Source organism: Petromyzon marinus, chromosome 56, assembly GCF_048934315.1.
Source record: "Petromyzon marinus isolate PM22_M1 ecotype Great Lakes invasive population chromosome 56, UKy_Petmar_22M1.pri1.0, whole genome shotgun sequence".
Classification (NCBI taxonomy): domain Eukaryota; kingdom Metazoa; phylum Chordata; class Hyperoartia; order Petromyzontiformes; family Petromyzontidae; genus Petromyzon; species Petromyzon marinus.
The window spans coordinates 8,455,284-8,479,422 of NC_133722.1; the positions used below are offsets into that span (position 1 = coordinate 8,455,284).

Below are 24,139 nucleotides of genomic sequence, written 5' to 3' on the forward strand. Positions count from 1 at the left end.
TGTCTCTCTGTGGTCGTGTGGATTTCCCCCCCCCCCCAAGTGTTTCCCTCCACATTTAGAATCAACATGCGAGTAGCACCCGATGAAAGCCACACCTCTGATTAGCGCGGTTGGCTCCGTACGGTGTGAATGGAGTTCAACATACAGACTCAGAGACCTATACTCACACAGAGACCCATAGACTCACACAGAGACCCACAGAATCAGAGACCCACATACTCACACAGAGACCCATACTCACAGACTCACGCAGAGACCCACAGACTCACGCAGAGACCTATACTCGCACAGAGACCCACAGAATCACACAGAGACCCATAGACTCACGCAGAGACCCATAGACTCGCACAGAGACACCCAGAGAGGAGTTCAACATACACACATGTAGAGGTAGGGGCACCTCAGTGGCAAGATGTTAACTTCGCCTGGTATACAGGAGGTTGTGGATTCGATCTCGACGTGTTGTGCATTTGGAGTTTGCGTGTCTCTCTCCCCGTGGTCGTGTGGATTTTTCCCCGGTTTTTCCCTCCACATTTAGAATATGCATTTAGAGCATTTGGCTGCCGTTAATTTCCACGCTAATTCATCGAGCTATAATTTGTTGATGGCCAGGTCGCTTCTGAAAAGGAGCTACACATACCTCAGTGGGGGGCCCTTACCTGGTAAAATAAAAACATTGTTTCGTTTGTAGTTTTTTTTTTAAGTTCAGAGAACCTAGCTGGTGCCATCGCGATCCTGGATTTGAATTCGGGACAGCCTCCTGTGGTACAAGTGGATTCTCTGGTGCAACCGGTGGTACAAGTGGATTCTCTGGTGCAGTGGAGCCGATGGCTCCCAACTCCCCGGCGATCAAGGGACACACCGAAAAAACCCACGTGGGACCTTGCATTTTGCCTCGGCGCTCCGTTTGCCTCAATTCCAGCTCTTTGGAGATTTCAACGTCGGTTTTGGCCTTCACGTGACGGGACGTCACACTCGTACGCAGTGGAGCGGGGAGGGGGCACGTGCTGCCGTCAAATGTGCAGACCCAAGGTCACTTGAAGAGATCTCGACTTACGAGGACTGTCCTCTAACACGAGGCGGCGGGGGGGGGGTTAGGCCGCAAGCACGATCGTGGCACAAATGAAACGGTGACAATAATAGACATCACATTGTTTAATTTTGGCACATCTAAATGGTTTATTAATAACAGTTCAAAGTCATTTAGTTTAAACGTTAATTATTAAACCTTCTAACCTGGTTAAGTGGTTAATTGGATGCTAACTTTTTTTCGGTGTACTCCTTCGTGCTCGGATATGCGAGTTGTTATTAAGAAACCCCTTCATAGCAAATTATCGTTAATAAAATAAAGTGGTGAGGTGTACATTTACCACTCGATCCCAAGAGCGTGGGTTCTTACTGCAACTCCCAACAACGCGTTCGGGCGCCCTCTGTCAACGGCGATGGCGCCGGCGCGGCTCTTAAAGTGGATTTTCCAAACCCAAGGACCCCCAACAAAATAGTATCGTCAACAACGCTGCGCCAATTATTATTATTTATTTTTTTCCCCCCGGGGCCGGTTAGGAAATGTCTCGTCGAACCATGTCGATGCAAAGCAAGCCGCGTGTGTAGCGAGTGAGTGCCAAAGCGAACAAAAGTTACCCCGCCCCACCCCGCCCTCGACCTAACCCCTTAACGACGTATGCATTGGCCAAAGTGTTAACAAGTGCACCATGCATAAATATGAAAGAGAAAATTGTCGTCCCGTCACACCGTTTTAAGACGTATCGATCGCCTGTGCATCTTTGACGATGCGTCCAGTTACCAGCCCCGCCCGAGGTGTGACGTCATCGGCACGCTCGACGCCCGTTTTAAAAGCGTCTCCCCGGCTCGGCGTGTCTCGTCCTATGCAATCGTCGAATCGAATTAGGCAAACCACGTTTCTCCTGCCTTCGACCCCGCGACTCAATTTGTTTGGATGGGGGATGGGGGGATGGGGGGGAAAGATGCATTTCACAGGTCAACTTTGAAGTCGGAAATAATTACCAAAAATACACAGAAAGGTACACACGCACGCACACAACGAAGTCGATGATTAATACACAAAAATAAGATTCTGTGTGACGTTCCGTTGTTACTTCGCCTGCATCCCTCTCTCACTTCTTCTCTTTTCTCTTGTCCTAGACAAACAAAAAAAACACAAACGGGCGCAAGAGACGTCGCGCGTGAGCTGCTTTGAAAACTCGTTTCTTTTTGGGAAAAAAAAACAATTTCTTTAAGAACTGCTTTTGTGCGTTCAGTTTGTCGTCCTTCCCCCGCACCTACCATCAGCGCCGTTGGCTACGTACGGCGCGAAAGAAGTTCAACATACACGTACAATGCTCCACGCACCGATTGCATTGAAGAATGTTTAACGTGACAATCCATTGTAGGCCTTCTTCCGTACGGCCGATGTCGATGCAGAGCAACAACTACAATTTCACAGTCAGGTCGTGGAGCCCAGCTACCTGCGTCAGGAGTAGCGTAGTGTATGGCTGTCTGTCGATTAACTGTTGAGTAACCCAACCAACCGGCAGGAGGTACTGCATATTCTCAAGATTAACATAATCCACTAATTTAGATTATCACATTAACCGCCTTCTCTCCTTATAGGCCTCACAATGATGGCAACGCCTTCACTCAATTTAAGACCGGAAACAGGAAGACTTCTTTAAAAATTTATGGCACAAAACAAAACAAAAAAAAAAATCGCCCGATGAAGCCGGTTGTAATCGCCAGCGGAATGGCGTACTCAAAATTGTAAATGCCTGCGGTGTTTCCGAACACCACGGCCTTTGCTTGCGTGCAGCTTGGCGGCGAGCGAAGGATAGGATTTGCCTGGTGGGGGGGACTGCTATGCCTCGATGATGATGATGATGATGTTCATGTGGTGGTTTTATACTTTTATAGATCGCGCCCCGCTTCCAGTGCGGGCACAGCGGTGGTGCGCTCGCCGCTCGTTGCAGAGGTTTGTGGTTGGAATGCAGCGGGCCCACTCCTGGGTGATTACCGCGCCGATACATTAACCATAAACTGGCACGTTTTGGACACATACGTTGGGGCTGGACAACGGGAAATTTAACGAGTGTTGCTGTTGGGCAAAAATGGAAGTAATGGGAAAGCGAGGGAAGACCTAGCAGAGAATGTCTCGACGACGACGACGACATTAAGAGATCGTGGCGACGGGCGTGCAGGCCGCAGTCTGCCCTCACCTTCTCGTTCATGGTGAGGATGATCATGAGCTTGCGGAAGATGTGGATGAAGTCCAGGAAGAGGTCCACGCTGTGCCTGCAGTCGCAGTCACACGTGACCATGGAACGGTTGTGGCGCTCACGGTACAATTTTGGAAATTTTTTAATAAATTTAACACGTAGCAGGAGGGCTTTCGCGACCAATATTGTCCACAATTGAGGTTTTTTTTTATTTATCAGAGCACGTAAAAATAAATGTGTCGTTAAACGATTGTGTCCTGTCACCCGATGATGCTGGTTGTAATTACTGGCGAAACGTCACGGTACTCGAATTGTAAATGTCGTAGTGAGTTTCCTCTCACAACACACAAGCGGTGTGTTGAGAGAGTAAATCCACTACTGGCATTGTAAATGTCGTAGTGGGTTTCCTCTCCCAACACACAACCGGTGTGTTGGGAGAGTAAATCCACTACTGGCATTGTAAATGTCGTAGTGAGTTTACTCTCACAACACACAACTGGTGTGTTGGGAGAGTAAATCCACTACTGGCATTGTAAATGTCGTGGTGAGTTTACTCTCCCAACACACAACCGGTGTGTGGCGAAACAGCAGCAGGATCAGGGCATTGTAACGACTGAGATGAGATTGCAAGGCGCTTGGAGTTGCCGAGGCATTTCGGCGCCCAACGAACACGATTCGTTATCCTCAAGGCGGGGGGGGGGGATGGACAGCACACGTCCGTGTACACTTTAACACGGGCCACCACAGGCTTAAGTAACAAAAAAAGACACGAAGGATTCTACATTTGTGAAAGGATTTCGGGTTCACGAGTAGAGACGCTTGTGCGTGTGAAAGAGGGTGTGTGCGTGTGTGTACGTGTGTGTGTGCGTGTGCGCGTGTGTGTGCGCGTGTGTACGTGTGTGTGCGTGTGTGTACGTGTGTGTGTGCGTGTGTGTGTACGTGTGTGTGTGTGCGTGTGTGCACGTGTGTGCACGTGCGTGCGTGCGTGTGCGTGCGTGTGCGTGTGCGTGTGTGCGTGTGTGTACGTGTGTGTACGTGTGTGCGTGTGTGCACGTGCGTGCGTGCACGTGCGTGCGTGCACGTGCGTGTGCGTGTGTGTGCGTGTGTGTGCATGTGTGTGTGTGCGCGTGTGAGTACGTGTGTGTGCGTGTGTGTGCGTGTGTGCGTGTGTGCGTGTGTGTACGTGTGCGTGTGCGTGTGTGTACGTGCGTGTGCGTGTGTGTACGTGCGTGTGCGTGCGTGTGTGTGTGCGTGTGTGTGTGCACGTGTGTGCACGTGTGTGCGCGTGTGTGCGCGTGTGTGTGCGTGTGTGTGCGTGTGTGTGCGTGTGTGTGCGTGTGTGTGCGTGCGTGTGTGTGCGTGTGTGTACGTGCGTGTGTGTGTACGTGTGTGTGCGTGTGTGTGTGTACGTGTGTGTGCGTGTGCGTGTGTGTGCGTGTGTGTGTGCGTGTGTGTGCGTGTGTGTGTGCGGTCACACGTGGCGAGCGGCGGTGCACGACAAACCGGCGACGCGGGTTCGATTCCCGCTCGCGACCAACACCGGTGACGATTATCTGCACCGGTCCTGGGCCTCCCCTAGGTCGATTCGGCCTCCAATGAGTACCTGGTGCGGTGTGTAAACATCAGCACTGGGGAGACAAAGGCGGCCGGGCATAGTGCCGGCCACCCCTCCCTCCCGCCCTCCCTCGCCGTGCTGGCCCTCGCAAGCTGCTCGCTTCACGGCACTTGCCCCAGCGGTCTCCGACGGCTACACGGGGGAACTTCGTCTCTGTTGGCGCTCGCCGCTCACCAGATGAAGTCCTTGTCGCCGGCGCGGCACTTCTCCACGATGAGCTGCGTGTCGAAGAGCACGAAGCCGCACATGACCACCAGCCCCAGGTACATCTGGGCCTGGGTGAGGGGAGGGGTGTAATGGGGGGGGGGGGGTGTTGGGAGGGGGGGGGCATGGGGAAAACCAAACATAGCAATGTAAGGATTGAGGCCGACGTTAACAGAGCAAAAGCCAATGATCTCGTGCGCACGCACAATAACGCTTTGGTTGTCTGAAAGTCCAGGCGACGGTTTTCACATTTGTTCCGGTTCTCAGCGCGTGTCCGACCAGCTCCAGGACGTAAAGCCCAGCGTGGAAAATAACTAAATGCACTGGCTAAGAAACGGTACACCCATCCGGCATCATCTCAAGAGGGCATGGCAGAAGGAATCGAAGGTCAATTGGACAACAAAAATCTTGACAACGTGGACCCCGGTGGGTGGGTGGGTGACGGGAGTGGAGAACAAGATAAGTAATATTTAAAAATACTTTTTTTTTTAAACACGCTTTAGTAAAATGTACCGTACGAGTAATGGCAGAACTCCACGACTCCAGGAAATGGCCGCAAAGCTTGCCACAACGTACGGGACCGTGGCCAATTACAGCCAACGTCAGTTGAGCGTGGACAATTAGACCCAGGCCGAAACATAACATATAAAAAAGAATGTTTAAAAATATATATTTTTGTATTTTTAACGATAGAATATAGTGTTGTCATCAGTATGACACAAGTATGCGACGGTTTCAGTCGATACCACATCGGGAAGTGGGTTAAAATTTAGTTACAAGATTTGAGGATACGACAACAACGGAGCGAGTTAAATAAAAGCGTGTAACAAACGGCTATGAAGAAATGGCGGCAAAGGTGAGGGGAGCCCATCAGGCATCATTGTGCTCCCCCCCCCCACAACCATTGCGGGTAATTCAAACAAACCAATTTTTTTTTAATATATTTTACCAGGCAAGGCCCCACTGAGCTGCTACAAAGCTCTTTTTTTCAGAAGCGACTTGGCCATCACAAAGTGGCTTACCGCCACGTGGAAATTTACAGCATGGAAGGAAAAACCGGAGGATCCGGAGAAAAATCAGCGCGGCCACGGGGAGAGAGACACCGCAAACTACAAATATACAGCGGGTGTCAGGGCTCGGGATCGAACCCACGAACTCCTGAATACCACGCGAGGTCGTTAACATCTCATTGATGGGAGGATAACGATGATGGCAAGAGAGGACGAGGAAAAGTAGCACACTGAAGACATTGGCACGAGCCACTGAGAGCCAATGCTACACACGTAACATCGCCCCCCCCCCACCTCCACACCCCCCATGGGTGCTGACACGGCAGGAACACGGCATGCGGTTTTGCACGAAGGCACGTTAATAATTCACGGCTCCGGTCAACTGTACCTGCAGCGTGCTCGCAGATTTGAGACGCGTGGTGGGGAAAAAAACACAACCCCCCCCCCCACCGCTATCGCTTGCGACAACAGTTCAGCTTTAGCGGAAACTCAAAGCGCAGCCGGTCGATTTCGCTTACTAAGAAAAAAAAAACTTAAAAAACATTCAGAAGAGGCGACGTTCCGGGAAATGGCTCTGTCGCACACGACAGCCAGCACAGTTGCCCCTGAAACGCAGCCCTCCTATATATGTTTATCGTGCGACATCGGCGAGCGTGTTAAAACGGCGTTTTGGCTACGCACGCACACGCGCCCCAAACGCAAGTCGTGCACGTACACAAACGGATCCCGTCACGTTTTTTTTCCCCCCCACGTTCGGCTCGTCGCAGTACTTTCTTCCGAGCCGCCCCAACAGGGCTGATGTGGCCCAGCGACCCGCGCGCGGCTTAACTCTCGGCTATTCCTGGGGATGATCATCCGCGTTTTCCGATCAACCGTGCTTTGCGCCGAAGATGCAAACGGAAACAATTATTATTTTCACAGTGAAGGTTTTCGTGTTCGATCGCGTCAGTATGCGTCGTAACCCTTCCGGCACCCGACACGGCCGGTGAGGTTTGTCGCCTAAACAACGCGACAATTATTTAACAACTGCAGCCCACCGGTGTTGCGTCGGTAGAGTAAATCCACGACATCTACCATGCGAGTACCGTGACGTTTCGCTGGTATAATTCCATCAAGCGGCAACCATCGGGCAATTTGCCAGAACAGCGAGGCAATGGCACGTGCTTTTGGTCTTAAAAAGTGCAAGATGTCGTCATCACTGAACCCATCGGGTGCAGAGAACAGAGGCGGAGAAGGGGTTGGGGGGTCAGTGCGGTGCGTACACGGAATCTGAATCTTTAATTGCCCTGGAGGAATATCCCATGAGCTCCGAAGCTCTTGTTCACAGCTGTCCAGCCGCCGTCACCGCCTCCTTGTTGAGCCCTGCCGGCCCTTCGTGGAGGTGCTCGCTAGCAGCACTTGCCCCGACGGTCCGTTAAGGCCATACGGGGACGGGGGGGGATCTTTGTCTGCGTCTTTGTACGTTCACACGCGTCAACACACCTCGGCATCCTTCTCGATCGAACGTTTTCAGTCCCATGTCAACAGCACCGTGAGGAGACAATGTTTTTTTTTTGTTTCTCCCGCCCGAGAAACGCATCCCGTCTCAAGCCGCATCCCCACCACCCGCGGACGCCGAAAAGGCCGACCCACGCGTCTGTCTTTCTCCCGCATTGACTCCTGTAGCGGGCTGCTTCTTCTGGAACCCCGAGCCAGCTCCTAAGCAGACTGCAGCGGCTTTGAAATGCGTCCGCCGCCAGGGTGTTTCACTGGTACGCCACACTTTCAGCATCGCATCACGAACCTGTGCTCATGTCCCTTCGCCGGCTCCCCGTCCGAACCGGTGTTGATTGTAAGATGATCTTGCCGGTATACAAGTTGCCAACATTTTAACCGCGCAGTTTAAACTGCAGTAAAATTACAATTTTGTTAATGACGCACGACTGACACATTTACCCGTATTACAATATATCCGTATTACAATATATATTCGAGATAACCTGTATTACAATGTATATATTCTAGTATTACAATATATCGCAATGTAAATTCATGTAAAAAAAAACCAGCGCCTTGTGTTCCCAGGAGAAACTTGCAGGGCGGTACACAGGTCACATGACCTACCTTGAAGAGGAGGGCGGAGCCATAGAACATGTTAAAGAGAGACATCATCAGCAGGAAGGAGAGTCCGGACATCAGAGTTCCTGCACAAAACACATTGCACACAAAAGTAACCGTACAAATGTGCGTAAATAGATGACAATTTACGCTTGTTTACCCATGAAAGCCCCACCCAGTCTCAGCAATATTTTTCTAAACAACACTTTTATGTTACCTGGTGTAAGGCCCCACTGAGCTCCTACGTAGCTCTCTTTCACAAGCGGCCAGATTATCACAAATGATAGCTCAACGAAGTGGGCTCGTGGACAATTTACTGCGGCCAAACAATCTAAAGCGCACGTCGATTCTAAATGCGGAGGGGAATAACCGGAGGACCCGGAGAAAAATATACGCGACAACGGGGAGAACGTGGAAACTCCCAAATATCCAGAGGGTTGGGATAGAACCCACGATTCTCCTGTACACACCAGGCGCGGTAGTTAACGTCTCGCCACCGTGGTGCCGAAAGAGGTTCCTGCACCACGCCCGGCCAACTTTGTCTCCCTAGTGGCTTTGTTTACACACCGCACCAGGTACTGATTTGAGGCCGAGTCGACGTAGGGGACCGCCAATGACCGGTTCAAATATTCGCGACACTGTTATTTGTCGCGAGCGAGAATGAAACCACTCTGTGCGAGTTGTGTGAGGGCAGAGCAGGTGACGCTCGCGACAACGAGCGGAGCGCCGGGCGGCAAAAAACACAGCAAAAAAGCTGGCACAGCAGGGGGCACAGGTGGTGCATCTGCCAGTCATCTCAGTGAACCCGTGGCACCTGCTGGGTCTGTCCCGTGGCCTCCTGCCAGCAGGCATTCGACACTCTACGTGGCCTTGCAGTGCACAAAGCCTGGCACAAGCGCCGTGGTGATGTCACCGCCACTTAGTGGCCAATGGCGGTTGTTGTTGTGAGGACGCGCACGCACGCGCCCTCACAAAAGAGGCGATGTTCCATGTGTCTCAACGGTTCTATCGTCCGTCTACAGGTTAAACAACTTTCGATTTAAAGCTTTCGTGACTGCAAGGATTCATCTTCTTTGGTTCTTTCGGTAAAGTCACGTAGAATGAGAATAAAATAATACATTGATAAAATAAAATAAGACAATACAATTCTCACGACGTTTCGGCCACAACACAAGCGGCCTTCATCAGCGCTGTCCTCCAGACAGTCTCGTCCCTTCACCTGATGAAGGCTGCTTGTGTTGTGGCCGAAACGTCGTGAGAATTTTATTGTCTTATTTTATTTTATCAATGTATTATTTTATTCTCATTCTACGTGACTTTACCGAAAGAACCAAAGAAGGTTAAACAACGGTCACAACTCTACGACGGCCTCACCTCCCAGGTAGAGGTAGGAGCGGCGTCGGGCATAGAGGGCGCTGAGGGTGAAGCAGCCGAAGATCAGGCTGGTGCCCATGAAGGCGGTGGCAATGATGCTGCAAGGGAACACACGCATGCACGCACAAATTGAATTATTGACGGCCCCTTAAACATGGTCAGGAAGTAACCCGATTGCTGTAAATTGCAACAAAAACGGACAACGCTTTCGAGCCCACATTGTACAGAGGTAAACGATTGTTTTTTTTTAAAGCTTGATTTGTCTTCATTTTGCATCATCCCTATTGTGTTTTATCACATTACGCATCCCTCCCATTACCCCGGAATAACTTAAAGTTGACCGCAGTAGGAAGACCAATTTTGTGAAGTCATAAGGGTTCAGTGGAGAGTTGCTGCCGTGTGGCGATGCTGAAATTTATCGCAAGACATAAGATCCACGATCATCCCAGCAAAAAAATATTTCCCGATTGTCGCGACTAATTTTACATTTCATGAATAATTTATTGGCCCGAAAAAATATTTAAAAAAATAACAAGAACACAACAATTAAAGTAAACAATTGTCGAGACGTTTTTTTCTCTTCCAAAAATGGAAATGTGCACAATTGGGTATTACACCGAGAGCCAGGAGGAACACCACACGGATCGGGGAGCGTGCAAGTTTGCGAAATCCTTTTCACGTTGATGCAGCAGTGGCCACAGCATATTCGTCGACCATTTCAGGTCGCGTGGAGACAACGTACGCTTGGAATTACATTGCGAGACAGAAAAACGAGCACGTAAGACTCGGGAGAGCAAAAACCGCAGCTCAGCGACGTCGTTCAGACAAAAATAAAGGGGACATGGGGCTGGACACGTTGTTAGAAGGGGCGGTGACCGACGGCCATTGAGTGAGTGGCAGCCGGGTAATAAGCCGATGCTCCTGGTGTTTGTGGAGTGACTCGTGCAGCCAGCTGTGGCTCTAGGGTTTGGTGTTACATGTTATTTATGTAGTTTATTGTTAAAAATTTGGTCACAGTTCCTATGATCACTGTTACATTGCATTTATGGCTTTATTTTGGTGATTCCTAAAAGTTTTTTGGTTTGGCCATGTTTTTGTTTATCGTAGTACAGAGTTAGACTGATGGCCTTAATCTAAGTTTTCTTGTTGTTGTTGTTTGACTTACATCCCACTGGGATTTTTGCACACAGCGTTGGTGTACGGTGCTATTTTAGGAATATTTTGATGTTTTTTCCTGGATTTTCTGTTTGCACAGTCACACAGTCACTTTAAGAAGTTTTCTTGTTCATGTTTTATTGTTTGTTGCGGTTGCACCCGATTCAAGAGCCAAATGGCTCACGGGGCTATACCAAATAAATGAAACTATGAAGCGCCCATCTTGAGTGTACGCGCGCAAACATGGGCAGTACGGAAATCTGTTCATGTGCAGGCGTCAGACGGAGAGTGGTGGTGCAGCGGTTAGCGCTCCGCCCTATGAACCCGGCGACCCGATTTCGATTCGCACTCACGACCGAGACCGGCGACGATTGTCGGAACCGGTCCTGGGCCTCCCCCCTAGGACGCCTCGGTCTCAAACGAGTACCAGGGTGCGGTGTGGTAAACATCACCACCCGGGAGTGTTGGTGCTGGCCACCCACACCCTCGTGCGTTTTTTGCCAGCCTTCGCAGGTGCTCACTAACAGCGCTTGCCCCAAGAAGTCGGTGGAGGCTATACGGGGACGCGCCTTTTGTTTCCTTGCTGTTCGTGACTGCATCGCACGATCGCGAAGATAACGGAAGCAACTCTCGGACGCCCATCATGCCCGACGTTGCAAGCATCATGCCCGACGTTGCAAGCATGTACGTGTGAACTCCGCTCGCACCGTACGTAGCAGCCTGCCTTGCTAATTTGGAGGTGCGGGGGTGGGTAGGCGTGAAAAACAAACTGAACACTGTTGATGGCGATAAGATTCCCGTACGTGGCACTGCAATTTGACAGCGTGCTTACTCTTACCTTGGGTTGATTGCGATGACAAAGTCGAGCAGAGGGCCAAGTCCGAGTCCTACACGGGGGAGGAGGAGAGGAGGGGACAACGCCGTCTCATTACACATTGCAGGAACGCAGAGAGAACGGCCGCATACTGCCAAAACGGGCCGGCTAAAGAGTCGACGTACAAATTGTGATTTAAAGCGTTCGTGACTGCAGTAATTCATATTCTTAGCTCTTTCGGTAAAGTCACGTTGAAGGGAAAACAATAAAGTAATAAAATATATATAAAACAATAAAAAAGTCTCACGACGTTTCGACCACAACACAAACGGTCGTCATCGGGTGATGACGACCGTTTCAGGTGATGACGACATCAGGTGATGACGACCGTTTCAGGTGATGACGACATCAGGTGATGACGACCGTTTCAGGTGATGACGACCGTTTCAGGTGATGACGACATCAGGTGATGACGACCGTTTCAGGTGATGACGGCATCAGGTGATGACGACCGTTTCAGGCGATGACGACCGTTTCAGGTGATGACGACATCAGGTGATGACGACCGTTTCAGGTGATGACGACATCAGGTGATGACGACCGTTTCAGGCGATGACGACATCAGGTGATGACGACATCAGGTGGTGACGACCGTTTCAGGTGATGACGACCGTTTCAGGTGATGACGACATCAGGTGATGACGACCGTTTCAGGTGATGACGACATCAGGTGATGACGACCGTTTCAGGTGATGACGACCGTTTCAGGCGATGACGACCGTTTCAGGTGATGACGACCGTTTCAGGCGATGACGACATCAGGTGATGACGACATCAGGTGATGACGACATCAGGTGATGATGACCGTTTCAGGTGATGACGACCGTTTCAGGTGATGACGACCGTTTCAGGTGATGACGACATCAGGTGATGACGACCGTTTCAGGCGATGACGACATCAGGTGATGACGACCGTTTCAGGCGATGACGACCGTTTCAGGCGATGACGACATCAGGTGATGACGACCGTTTCAGGCGATGACGACCGTTTCAGGTGATGACGACCGTTTCAGGCGATGACGACATCAGGTGATGACGACATCAGGTGATGACGACATCAGGTGATGATGACCGTTTCAGGTGATGACGACCGTTTCAGGTGATGACGACCGTTTCAGGTGATGACGACATCAGGTGATGACGACCGTTTCAGGCGATGACGACATCAGGTGATGACGACCGTTTCAGGTCATGACGACATCAGGTGATGACGACATCAGGTGATGACGACATCAGGTGATGACGACATCAGGTGATGACGACCGTTTCAGGCGATGACGACCGTTTCAGGTGATGACGACCGTTTCAGGTGATGACGACCGTTTCAGGTGATGACGACATCAGGTGATGACGACATCAGGTGATGACGACCGTTTCAGGCGATGACGACATCAGGTGATGACGACCGTTTCAGGTGATGACGACCGTTTCAGGCGATGACGACATCAGGTGATGACGACATCAGGTGATGACGACCGTTTCAGGCGATGACGACCGTTTCAGGTGATGACGACATCAGGTGATGACGACCGTTTCAGGCGATGACGACCGTATCAGGTGATGACGACCGTTTCAGGCGATGACGACCGTTTCAGGCGATGACGACCGTTTCAGGTGATGACGACATCAGGTGATGACGACCGTTTCAGGCGATGACGACATCAGGTGATGACGACCGTTTCAGGCGATGACGACATCAGGTGATGACGACCGTTTCAGGTGATGACGACCGTTTCAGGTGATGACGACATCAGGTGATGACGACCGTTTCAGGCGATGACGACATCAGGTGATGACGACATCAGGTGATGACGACCGTTTCAGGTGATGATGACCGTTTCAGGTGATGACGACCGTTTCAGGCGATGACGACATCAGGTGATGACGACCGTTTCAGGTGATGACGACATCAGGCGATGACGACATCAGGTGATGACGACCGTTTCAGGCGATGACGACCGTTTCAGGTGATGACGACATCAGGTGATGACGACCGTTTCAGGTGATGACGACATCAGGTGATGACGACCGTTTCAGGCGATGACGACATCAGGTGATGACGACCGTTTCAGGCGATGACGACATCAGGTGATGACGACCGTTTCAGGTGATGACGACCGTTTCAGGTGATGACGACATCAGGTGATGACGACCGTTTCAGGCGATGACGACATCAGGTGATGACGACCGTTTCAGGTGATGACGACATCAGGTGATGACGACATCAGGTGATGACGACCGTTTCAGGTGATGACGACCGTTTCAGGTGATGACGACATCAGGTGATGACGACCGTTTCAGGCGATGACGACATCAGGTGATGACGACCGTTTCAGGTGATGACGACCGTTTCAGGCGATGACGACATCAGGTGATGACGACATCAGGTGATGACGACCGTTTCAGGTGATGACGACCGTTTCAGGTGATGACGACATCAGGCGATGACGACCGTTTCAGGTGATGACGACCGTTTCAGGTGATGACGACCGTTTCAGGTGATGACGATCGTTTCAGGTGATGACGACATCAGGTGATGACGACCGTTTCAGGTGATGACGACCGTTTCAGGTGATGACCGTTTCAGGTGATGACGATCGTTTCAGGTGATGACGACATCAGGTGATGACGACATCAGGTGATGACGACATCAGGTGATGACGACCGTTTCAGGTGATGACGACCGTTTCAGGTGATGATGACCGTTTCAGGTGATGACGATCGTTTCAGGTGATGACGACATCAGGTGATGACGACATCAGGTGATGACGACCGTTTCAGGTGATGACGACCGTTTCAGGCGATGACGACATCAGGTGATGACGACCGTTTCAGGTGATGACGACATCAGGTGATGACGACCGTTTCAGGTGATGACGACCGTTTCAGGTGATGATGACCGTTTCAGATGATGACGATCGTTTCAGGTGATGACGACATCAGGTGATGACGACATCAGGTGATGACGACATCAGGTGATGACGACCGTTTCAGGTGATGACGACCGTTTCAGGTGATGACGACCGTTTCAGGCGATGACGACCGTTTGCGTTGTGGTCGAAACGTCGTGAGAATTTTTTTTTTAATTGTTTTATATATATATTTTATTATTCTATTGTTTCCCTTCAACGTAACTTTACCGAAAGAGCTAAGAAGATGAGTCGACATACGTTTACATTGGAGTGTCACAATATCGCCGTCGTCATTCATGGGTAATCCACTGCTGGATCAAGTCCCCCCACCCCCCCCCCCCTCCAAGCTCTCATCACAAAACGTTCACCACGAAGCACAAATCTATTAACACAAGACGCAAGCCGAGAATGTAAAGGCATTCCAAACACAGTGGGGTCACCAACAGACAGGATAGGGCAGGCGCCCTCTTTTGCTCGGATGTTAACAGGGAGAGGTTGCTTAACTTTGACAATCGTGCATTGAAATTAAACCCCATCGAAACAGCTACGCTTTGCAGTTCGACTCATTTCTTTCGTGGAGTGGTTCTTAACCTGTGGTGTGCGCTGCATTCCCTGGGGGGTGCGAGATGCCCATTCTGGGGGTGCGAGACATGGCCAGATTTTCTCAGAAGGTAAATAATTGAAATACAAATTACGCACGGGTACGCAAGTTACAACTTACTTTGTTTCATCAAGCCCTACGTAGTTGTCAACATAATTGTTTTATGTTCTTAGCTCTTTCGGTAAAGTCACGTTGAAGGGAAACAATAAAAAATATATAAAACAATAAAAATTCTCACGACGTTTCGACCATAACACAAACGGTCGTCATCAGGTGTGTCGGTTTGCATTAATTTCTTTATTTTTAAACGGTGTATTTATTTATTTATTAAAAAACGTCAGCGCCACGCGCAGCAATTTGGCAGTTTATTTAGAAGGACTAGTCCATCTATGTTCTGAAAAGAGGAGGGGGGAGACGAAAAATTAATGTATGCTGTCTGAAAGCCACTGTAAGCGTGACCAATCAATTAAGACCTGAAATGGTTTATCAAATCTTTCCAATGAGTGCTAAGCCAGAATCCATCTTCTCGGTTGAAATTGTCTCTGTGCTTGTATATGTGGATAGCCTCATGAACGAATCTCTCATGGTAGCCAGATGGCTTACAAAGAACCTCTGTCTTGGAAAAGTCAATGTCATGTGAGCCTACTGAATTATAACAATGATCTGCCACGGCCGAGGTGTTGGTCCTACCGTGTTTAAGGTCTGCTTTGTGTTCACGAATGCGGTCTGAGACATGGCGTTTGGTTTCTCGAATGTAACTACTACCACAGAGGCAACTTAGTTTGCAGACACCAGGGTACTGTATGTATAATTGTTTTAACGACTGAGAACCAAACGGGTGCAAGGCTGCAGTGAATGTTAGGAACCACTGCTTTAGTGGAACCTCACGTCAGAGACTTCAAGATAGAAATTAATTGCTCGTCCCCGCCAATGCTGGTTTAAGGGCTTATACGAGAGCTCTAGAAGATATTTGGCCTACTCTTCCACGCTGACCAAGACCTCTTGGAAGGGAGGTGGGCATACCCACAACTCGCCCCAGGAGACGGAGTTAAAACGGCAACCTCTGGATCGTGAGGGGAGTGTGCTAACCTTAATACCACGGCAGCCCCGGTGTGTGTATAAGTCTAGTATGTATGCGAGTGTGTATATGCCATTGGTGCTTTCATAATTGCTCGCTAACAGCACTTGCTCCTACAGCCTCTTGAGGCTACACGGGGGATATTTGTGTGTGCGCGTGTACACACACAGCCTCAAATGAGTACTCCCGGAGAGGTGTGTCATAATCAGCACTGGGGAGACAAAGGCGGCCGTGCGTGGTGCTGGCCACCCACCCCCCCCCCCATGTGCCGTGCCGGCCTTCATAGGTGCTACTCGCTAACAGCACTTGCCCCAACAGTCTGTTCAGGCTACCCGGGGGATCTTTGTCTTTGTGCACTGGGGAGACAATGACGGTCGGGATGTGGTGCTGGCCATCCTCCCCCGTCGTGTGCCTTGCTGGCCTTCGTAGGTGCTCACTAACAGCACTTGCCCAGGCAGCCTGGAATGTGTCTATACAGGGACATTGGTACGTATAGTTTGAGCGCACATCTATGTGTCTCTCTAATTTGCGAGTGTATAGGGGTGGTTTCTCGTGTGTGTCTACGTGTGTGCATGTGTCTATATGCAAGTCTATGGACATCTACGGACCCCGCAAGTGTGTGGGGGAGTCAACGGATCGCGATGCAATGACAGCGAGGGCGCGGTACACGGAAGGAAAAACATTATCGGGCGGCAGAGCACCCCCCTCCCTCCCCCTTCGCAAACAGCAGGGGCGCGTTTGGCGTTGAAAAAGTTGACGCAATCGTTGAGCGGTGTAGCGAAACAGGAAAAAGAGGGGCGGGGGCAGGGGGGTTGCGATGTTAATCGCGCAGCCATTGGCTGACAGGGCCACGGCTGGGGGGCGTGCGCGAGTGCGTGCGTGCACGCGCGCACGGGGAGGTGGGCGGAGCCACATCGGTCTAACCCCAAGCCACCAGCCGCCACGCCACGCCTCGGGTTACCAACGGCGGTTCGCGTCGGGGCGTCCGACGTGGAGGCTCTTGCGGAGCCTCCACGTCGTCAACGCTGCAGCCGCAGTGGCACCCGTAGCACAAACGGGGCCACTGTGACCGCAATCTCGCCATGCTGGTGTCGGTGCGTGAAGGCACTACGTGTAGGTGTGCGAGCATAACACAGTACCGCAACAGTGGATTGCACCGCACTACTATTTTTTTTGTTTAACCTATCTGTAACTCAACAATGAGGGTTTTTTTTCCTTCCTTCAATTAATTAGTCTGAGCGAACATATGTTGCAGGACATTTATTTTAATTCGTATTATTTACGCAAGTGCACCGTTTTCAACGTCTTCTAATGCAGCTGTTTTTTTTTTCTAACTTTCATTTCTATTTGGTTCACTTGTTCCACTTATTATTATTATTATTACGCAATTTGCTTTTGTCATTTTCATGACCCGGGTCGCTCGTCCAAACCTGCTTAGCTCCTGGTCTCTCGAGTTCTCACCAGGGAGGTTAAACAAGGTCAACTTGAACCGTTCTCACGTAGTGACGATGTAGCTCCACACGTCAGCCTAGGTGTGTATTGTGGTCACCCCAATCAAACATTATCCAGGCTCAAACCTGTTGTGCTTTCGGCTTCTAACAAGCTCGGGCACATTCCACACGATTCTGTCATCACACTGCAACAACTGCATTGTGTGAAATACAGCCTCTTTAGTTTCCACTTTAGTTTCCCCCCACCCGCCCCCAATGCCATATGTGTTGTAAGCAAACTGTTTTACACGCAACAAGGGGATTTTTGTTTTGTTTGATATTATTCCGGAGGCTGATCAAAGGTCTCGATTGGAGGCCTCCGTGCATTTTAGCGAGCCACCCGAGTTATTCTAGAATTGCTTAAATACACGCGTATATGTGCATGTATAATCAACTGTACGTGGTCAACCTCGCTAATCGGAGGTGCGGGGGAAAGACAACTATGGGTCTGTGTGAGTCTATGGGTCTCTGTGTGAGTGTACAGATCTGTGTGAGTCTATGGGTCTCTGTGCGAGTCTACAGATCTGTGTGAGTCTATGGGTCTCTGTGCGAGTCTATAGATCTGTGCGAGTCTATAGATCTGTGTGAGTGTATAGATCTGTGTGAGTGTATAGATCTGTGTGAGTCTATCGTCTGTGTGAGTCTATAGATCTGTGTGAGTCTATAGATCTGTGCGCGTCTATCGTCTGAGTGTATAGATCTGTGTGAGTGTATAGATCTGTGTGAGTCTATCGTCTGTGTGAGTCTATAGATCTGTGTGAGTCTATAGATCTGTGCGCGTCTATCGTCTGTGTGAGTGTATAGATCTGTGCGAGTCTATCGTCTGTGTGAGTCTATAGATCTGTGCGAGTCTATCGTCTGTGTGAGTCTATAGATCTGTGCGAGTCTATCGTCTGTGTGAGTCTATAGATCTGTGTGAGTCTATCGTCTGTGTGAGTCTATAGATCTGTGCGAGTCTATCGTCTGTGTGAGTCTATAGATCTGTGTGAGTCTATCGTCTGTGTGAGTCTATAGATCTGTGCGAGTCTATCGTCTGTGTGAGTCTATAGATCTGTGCGAGTCTATCGTCTGTGTGAGTGTATAGATCTGTGCGAGTCTATCGTATGTGTGAGTCTATAGATCTGTGCGAGTCTATCGTCTGTGCGAGTGTATAGATCTGTGCGAGTCTATCGTCTGCGTGGGTCTATACATGTATTATATAGAACTTCTTTCACACCGTACGTAGCCAACCGTGCTAATCGGAGGATTGACCATCACACGTCACCGGCAGCGCCCTTCAAAAGATCGCCGTCGGCCTTTAGAATCGATCATTCATCGGCGCCCGAGATGCCTGCGTTCCCGCTCACCAACGGTGAAGGCAAAGCCGCACAGGATGCCCAGTCGCTTGGCGTCGTTCTGCCCATTGCGAGGCGTAAACATCAGCCACATGAGCAAGCCCATGCTCACCAGGGTCATCAAGAAGTTCCCCTGGAGGTCAGTTGCACACAAGTGAACGGGACAAATTAAGTTCCTATACAGTTCTAATTCTAGCAATTTTTTTCAACAGAAGTGACCCGGCATAACAAATGATAGCTCAACAAAGTGGCTTATCATCATGTGGACATTTATAGCGGCCAAACACTGTTAAATGCGTGATGTTGACGCTTAAATGTGGAGGGAAAAACCAGAGGACCTGGCGAAAAATCCATACGACCGCGGGGAGAGAGACACGCAAACTCCGAATATACAGGAGGTGTCAGGGTCTGGATCGAACCAACGAGCTCCAGCGTACCAGGCGAGGGAGTTAACATCTCACATCGCCCCAGTTAATTATTATTAGCGTTTGCACTGCGTGGCGAGCCAATTGAATGTAGACACGGTCATTGCACAATTCAATGTCTTCATCGTAAACGGCGACAATTCAATTCATTTTTTTGTTAATAGTACAATGCAATGTCTTCACTGTCAATAACAAGTCATAGCATAATTCAACATACAGTTAATAATAAAACTCGCTGTACTTCAGAGTAAACAGCAACAGCAGAGTTCAAGGTCTTCACAGTTAATAAAACTCACCGTCTTCACCGCTGGTAGCACAATACAACCTCCACATTTAAACAGCAGAATTCAGAATAAGATTGACAGCAGGGGGGGGGGGGGGGGGTTGGGGCACCTTGTGATAATTTTGATCAATCATTTTTGTATGGCATGAGTCACAACCAAAAAGGCTGCCAATTTTGGCAGAAATATTTTCCGAAAAAAATCCACGGCTGAAGTGCTGAGGATGGGGAAGGAAAAAAATGTAATCACCTTACAGAAATGTTGAGGGAATGGATGAATACGGTGGGATTAGTTCCACCCACACACAACCCCAACCCCCAGGTGGAATCACACCTGTGACCCCATCCCCAACTCCCCGTGGTTACCCATCATCAATCCACTCATCTCATTTCCATCTTCGTTTATGCCACGCATCATCACCACCACCACCTCATTTTACACACATCCCCATCCACTCCGTCTCGTTTCATCTCGCCAACTATCCTTGTACCGTAGTTAGTTCACTGTACAGCGCCTTGGTTGAGGCGCTGTACAAATGTACGGGAAGATAAATGTCACCGGATGCCGCTTATGGTGGGAAAAAAAACCACCACGTCCGTGCCGAATTTTCAAGCGACGTCATTTTTCACGACGCCATACTTTCGCATCAACCCGAAAGAAAAAAAAAAGTTCACGCATCATCCAAAACTTGCGATCGAAGCCCCATTTGCGAAACTTTTCGGGCAAGTCCGGAACAACTTCCCTCGTTCGCGCGCAAAAAGTAACCGTCGGAACAAAAATTCACGGAGCACGCTTAACGGCGGAGAAATCTTGCGACGGCTTCCGCCACGCAAGGAAACGGTTGGATGTAAAAAACATAACTTCGTGCTGCAACAAGCGGTGCCAATTCCTCCAAACGAGATCAACAGGATGACACCGTCAAATGTTTGGTGGTGAACGGCTCTCCCACCGGCATCAGCAGCTACAGCGGCATCAGCGACACCATGCAGGCCCGGCAACAACCAAAGGCGCCTCCCCCCCATCAGATTTAACGAGATCACTCGCCCATAAAACACCAAACAATACAGCGGTGTGAAATGTTTGCATCCTTTCACACGACATCAACAGCACGACACAGCAGTGTTACCATTCTTCTATATCACGACATCACGTAACAGGTTACCCCACTCCCTGCTGCAGGTCTCCCTACCTGCAGGAAGGCCGTGTAGAGGTGGACATAGGCCCCTGCGGCCGCCACCAGCATGCAGATGGCCAGGGTGGCGTAGACATTCTTGAGATGTTGGCGTGTGTCAGGCTCCCTGCCAGGGGGTGGGGGAAATAAAGGGGGAAACAAGGGATCAGAGGCAAGAGAATGAGTGCCATTTAGATAGCTGCTGGGCATCCATGAAAGAAGTGCTTCATAGCTCATCAGATTCCTCCAGTATAAAGAAATTTTCCCATTCCGTCAATTCGTAACGCAGCAGCTGACACGGCGCCATTTGTCTCTTGGTTCTTTGACTATACTGGGCCCAAAAAAATGGCTTTATCAGTAACACCCAGGGTGGCGAATGCCAACATTGATTTTCTTGAATCATGTCCTCTCTCGATCACAAATGTGTGTACGCACTGTCGTAGCTTCTGATGAGAAAAACCTCTCTTAAACAAGGCTGCCATAGTATGCTTGATAGAGAACATTGCCTATTACAAAAAAAAATGATAATAAATACAAAGCATAACAGACAGCATGTACACTAAGTTTTTGCCCCAAGGTTCAGAAGAGGGTTTTTTTGGGGTTAGATCTCGTAAATATAAATGTGTCGTTAAACCAGTCACCACCCGACACAGCCAATCAGTAAAGTTTGTCACGTAAACAAAACGTGGCAATTAGTTACTACTTCAGCACACCCGCGTGTTGAAGAGTAAACCCACAATATTTACCACTGGATAACATTGAAAGCGAAAACCCTCAACGTTAAAATGACTAACCAATGTCTTCAAATGGTGTGGCGGCCCCTCACACTGATGTCTTATTGGCAAAAGTGGCCCCCCTGTGAAAACGAATGAAGACCGCCACAGTTGATACTGCTCATGGTGGACACGTGTCATTTGCCACCCGACGTGGTACCCACCGATTCGCTTGGCTCACAAGCCATCTCCGAGTCCAAGCATGCATCTTTGTCCCATTCTTCAAAATACTCTACATGAGTGAAGAGATTTTTTTTTTCCACCGATGTCATAGCAAGCAAAAGAGTAAGGTCTCTAGAGTACGAGGGGGGGCTCAAGAGTACGCGGATCCGCTCACAAGCGACCGACCCCGATTCACACTTACACTTGTGACTCATAATTCCGCTACAGGTACAGGGCAGGAAACGAGTTAAGTCACCCCCCCCCCTCCCCGCCATCACGCGAACGTGGATTTGAGGGCTTGTAATGGTATCGTCCGCGCAAGGAACGAGTCCAAAACAATGTCTGGTGTTCTAATCTAGTGTTAATAATATAGAGGGTTAATAATAATCTTGTGTTAATAATAATCCTGTGTTAATAAGTGTCAATAATAATCTAGTGTTCGCTATCCGACCTGGATGCTGCAGATGATTAGTGAATCATTTACTGTACATTGCTGTACTTGATGAAATACTAGCTTTACTACCCGGCTTCGCCCAGGACTTGGATTCACCACGCCCGGCCGCCTTTGTCTCCCCAGTGGCGATGTTCACACCACACCAGTCACTCGTTTGAGGCTGAGTCGACCTAGGGGATGCCCAGGACCAGTTCAAATAATCGTCACGGGTGGTGGCCGTGAGCGGGAATCGAATTCGGGTCGCCGGGTTCGTAGCGCAGCGCGCCAACCACTACACTACCGCTCCCCCCACACATACACGCGCTTGCTGCAGACACACCACACAACTTTCAGGGTGCGTACGGCAGTAAACGACTCAAATAATAAAGCAATGCTGTGCAAAGAACGCCTTAGACCTACAACACATTTGTATGGCACTTTACTCGCGGAGGGTTGGGGGGGGGGGATGCGTGACGTCAGCAGGCACACTGCGTAACGCTTCCGCGGGTCACATGACCGATGTGACGTCCCAGCTCACTTTCCGTGCAAAATATATGCATTGCGCACGCACCCCCCACCCCCCCCCCAAAAAAAATACAAATCTATTTTTATACTTTTTGCATGGTGTGCAGTCTGGAAACTACCCACATGCCAAATTTCAAGTTTGTTGCATGTCGGGAAGTATGCTAAACATTTCGAACAGACACACACACATTCACAAATTTCCCTTTTCTATATATAGATTCATGTACATTTATATACATGTTATATACACTCTTACATTGTATATACAGTGAGGGAAAAAAAAAGTATTTGATCCCCTGCTGATTTTGTACGTTTGCCCACTAACAAAGAAATGATCAGTCTATAATTTTAATGGTAGGTTTATTTGAACAGTGAGAGACAGAATAACAAAAAAATCCAGAAAAACGCATGTCAAAAATTTTATAAATTGATTTGCATTTTAATGATGGAAATAAGTATTTGACCCCTCTGCAAAACATGACTTAGTACTTGGTTGCAAAACCCTTGTTGGCAATCACAGAGATCAGATGTTTCTTGTAGTTGGCCACAAGGTTTGCACACATCTCAGGAGGGATTTTGTCCCACTCCTCTTTGCAGATCTTCTCCAAGTCATTAAGGTTTTGAGGCTGACGTTTGGCAACTCGAATCTTCAGCTCCCTCCACAGATTTTCTATGGGATTAAGGTCTGGAGACTGGCTAGGCCACTCCAGGACCTTAATGTGTTTCTTCTTGAGCCACTCCTTTGTTGCCTTGGCCGTGTGTTTTGGGTCATTGTCATGCTGGAATACCCATCCACGACCCATTTTCAATGCTCTGGCTGAGGGAAGGAGGTTCTCACCCAAGATTTGACGGTACATGGCCCCGTCCATCGTCCCTTTGATGCGGTGAAGTTGTCCTGTCCCCTTAGCACAAAAACACCCCCAAAGCATAATGTTTCCACCTCCATGTTTGACGGTGGGGATGGTGTTCTTGGGGTCATAGGCAGCATTCCTCCTCCTCCAAACACGGCGAGTTGAGTTGATGCCAGAGCTCCATTTTGGTCTCATCTGACCACAACACTTTCACCCAGTTGTCCTCTGAATCATTCACATGTTCATTGGCAAACTTTAGATGGGCATATATATGTGCTTTCTTGAGCAGGGGGACCTTGCGGGCGCTGCAGGATTTCAGTCCTTCACGGCGTAGTGTGTTACCAATTGTTTTCTTGGTGACTATGGTCCCAGCTGCCTTGAGATCATTGACAAGATCCTCCCATGTAGTTCTGGGCTGATTCCTCACCGTTCTCATGATCATTGCAACTCCACGAGGTGAGATCTTGCATGGAGCCCCAGGCCGAAGGAGATTGACAGTTCTTTGGTGTTTCTTCCATTTGCGAATAATCGCACCAACTGTTGT

General features: G+C 49.5%; 1 protein-coding gene across 1 annotated transcript in view; it reads right to left on the reverse strand.

Moving 5' to 3' along the window:
• Nucleotides 1-1,140: 1,140 nt before the first annotated feature.
• TMBIM6 (transmembrane BAX inhibitor motif containing 6) overlaps nt 1,141-24,139 on the reverse strand; it is a 29,733-nt gene continuing 6,734 nt past the window's right edge. Inside the window, exons 3-10 of the mRNA XM_032975626.2 lie at nt 20,870-20,978; nt 18,987-19,107; nt 11,524-11,572; nt 9,531-9,628; nt 8,163-8,242; nt 5,020-5,120; nt 3,231-3,306; nt 1,141-2,159 (exon numbers count right to left, since the gene is read on the reverse strand). Coding sequence (XP_032831517.1) covers nt 2,136-2,159; nt 3,231-3,306; nt 5,020-5,120; nt 8,163-8,242; nt 9,531-9,628; nt 11,524-11,572; nt 18,987-19,107; nt 20,870-20,978 — 658 coding nt within the window. The 3' untranslated portion in view covers nt 1,141-2,135. The remainder of the gene's footprint in view (nt 2,160-3,230; nt 3,307-5,019; nt 5,121-8,162; nt 8,243-9,530; nt 9,629-11,523; nt 11,573-18,986; nt 19,108-20,869; nt 20,979-24,139) is intronic.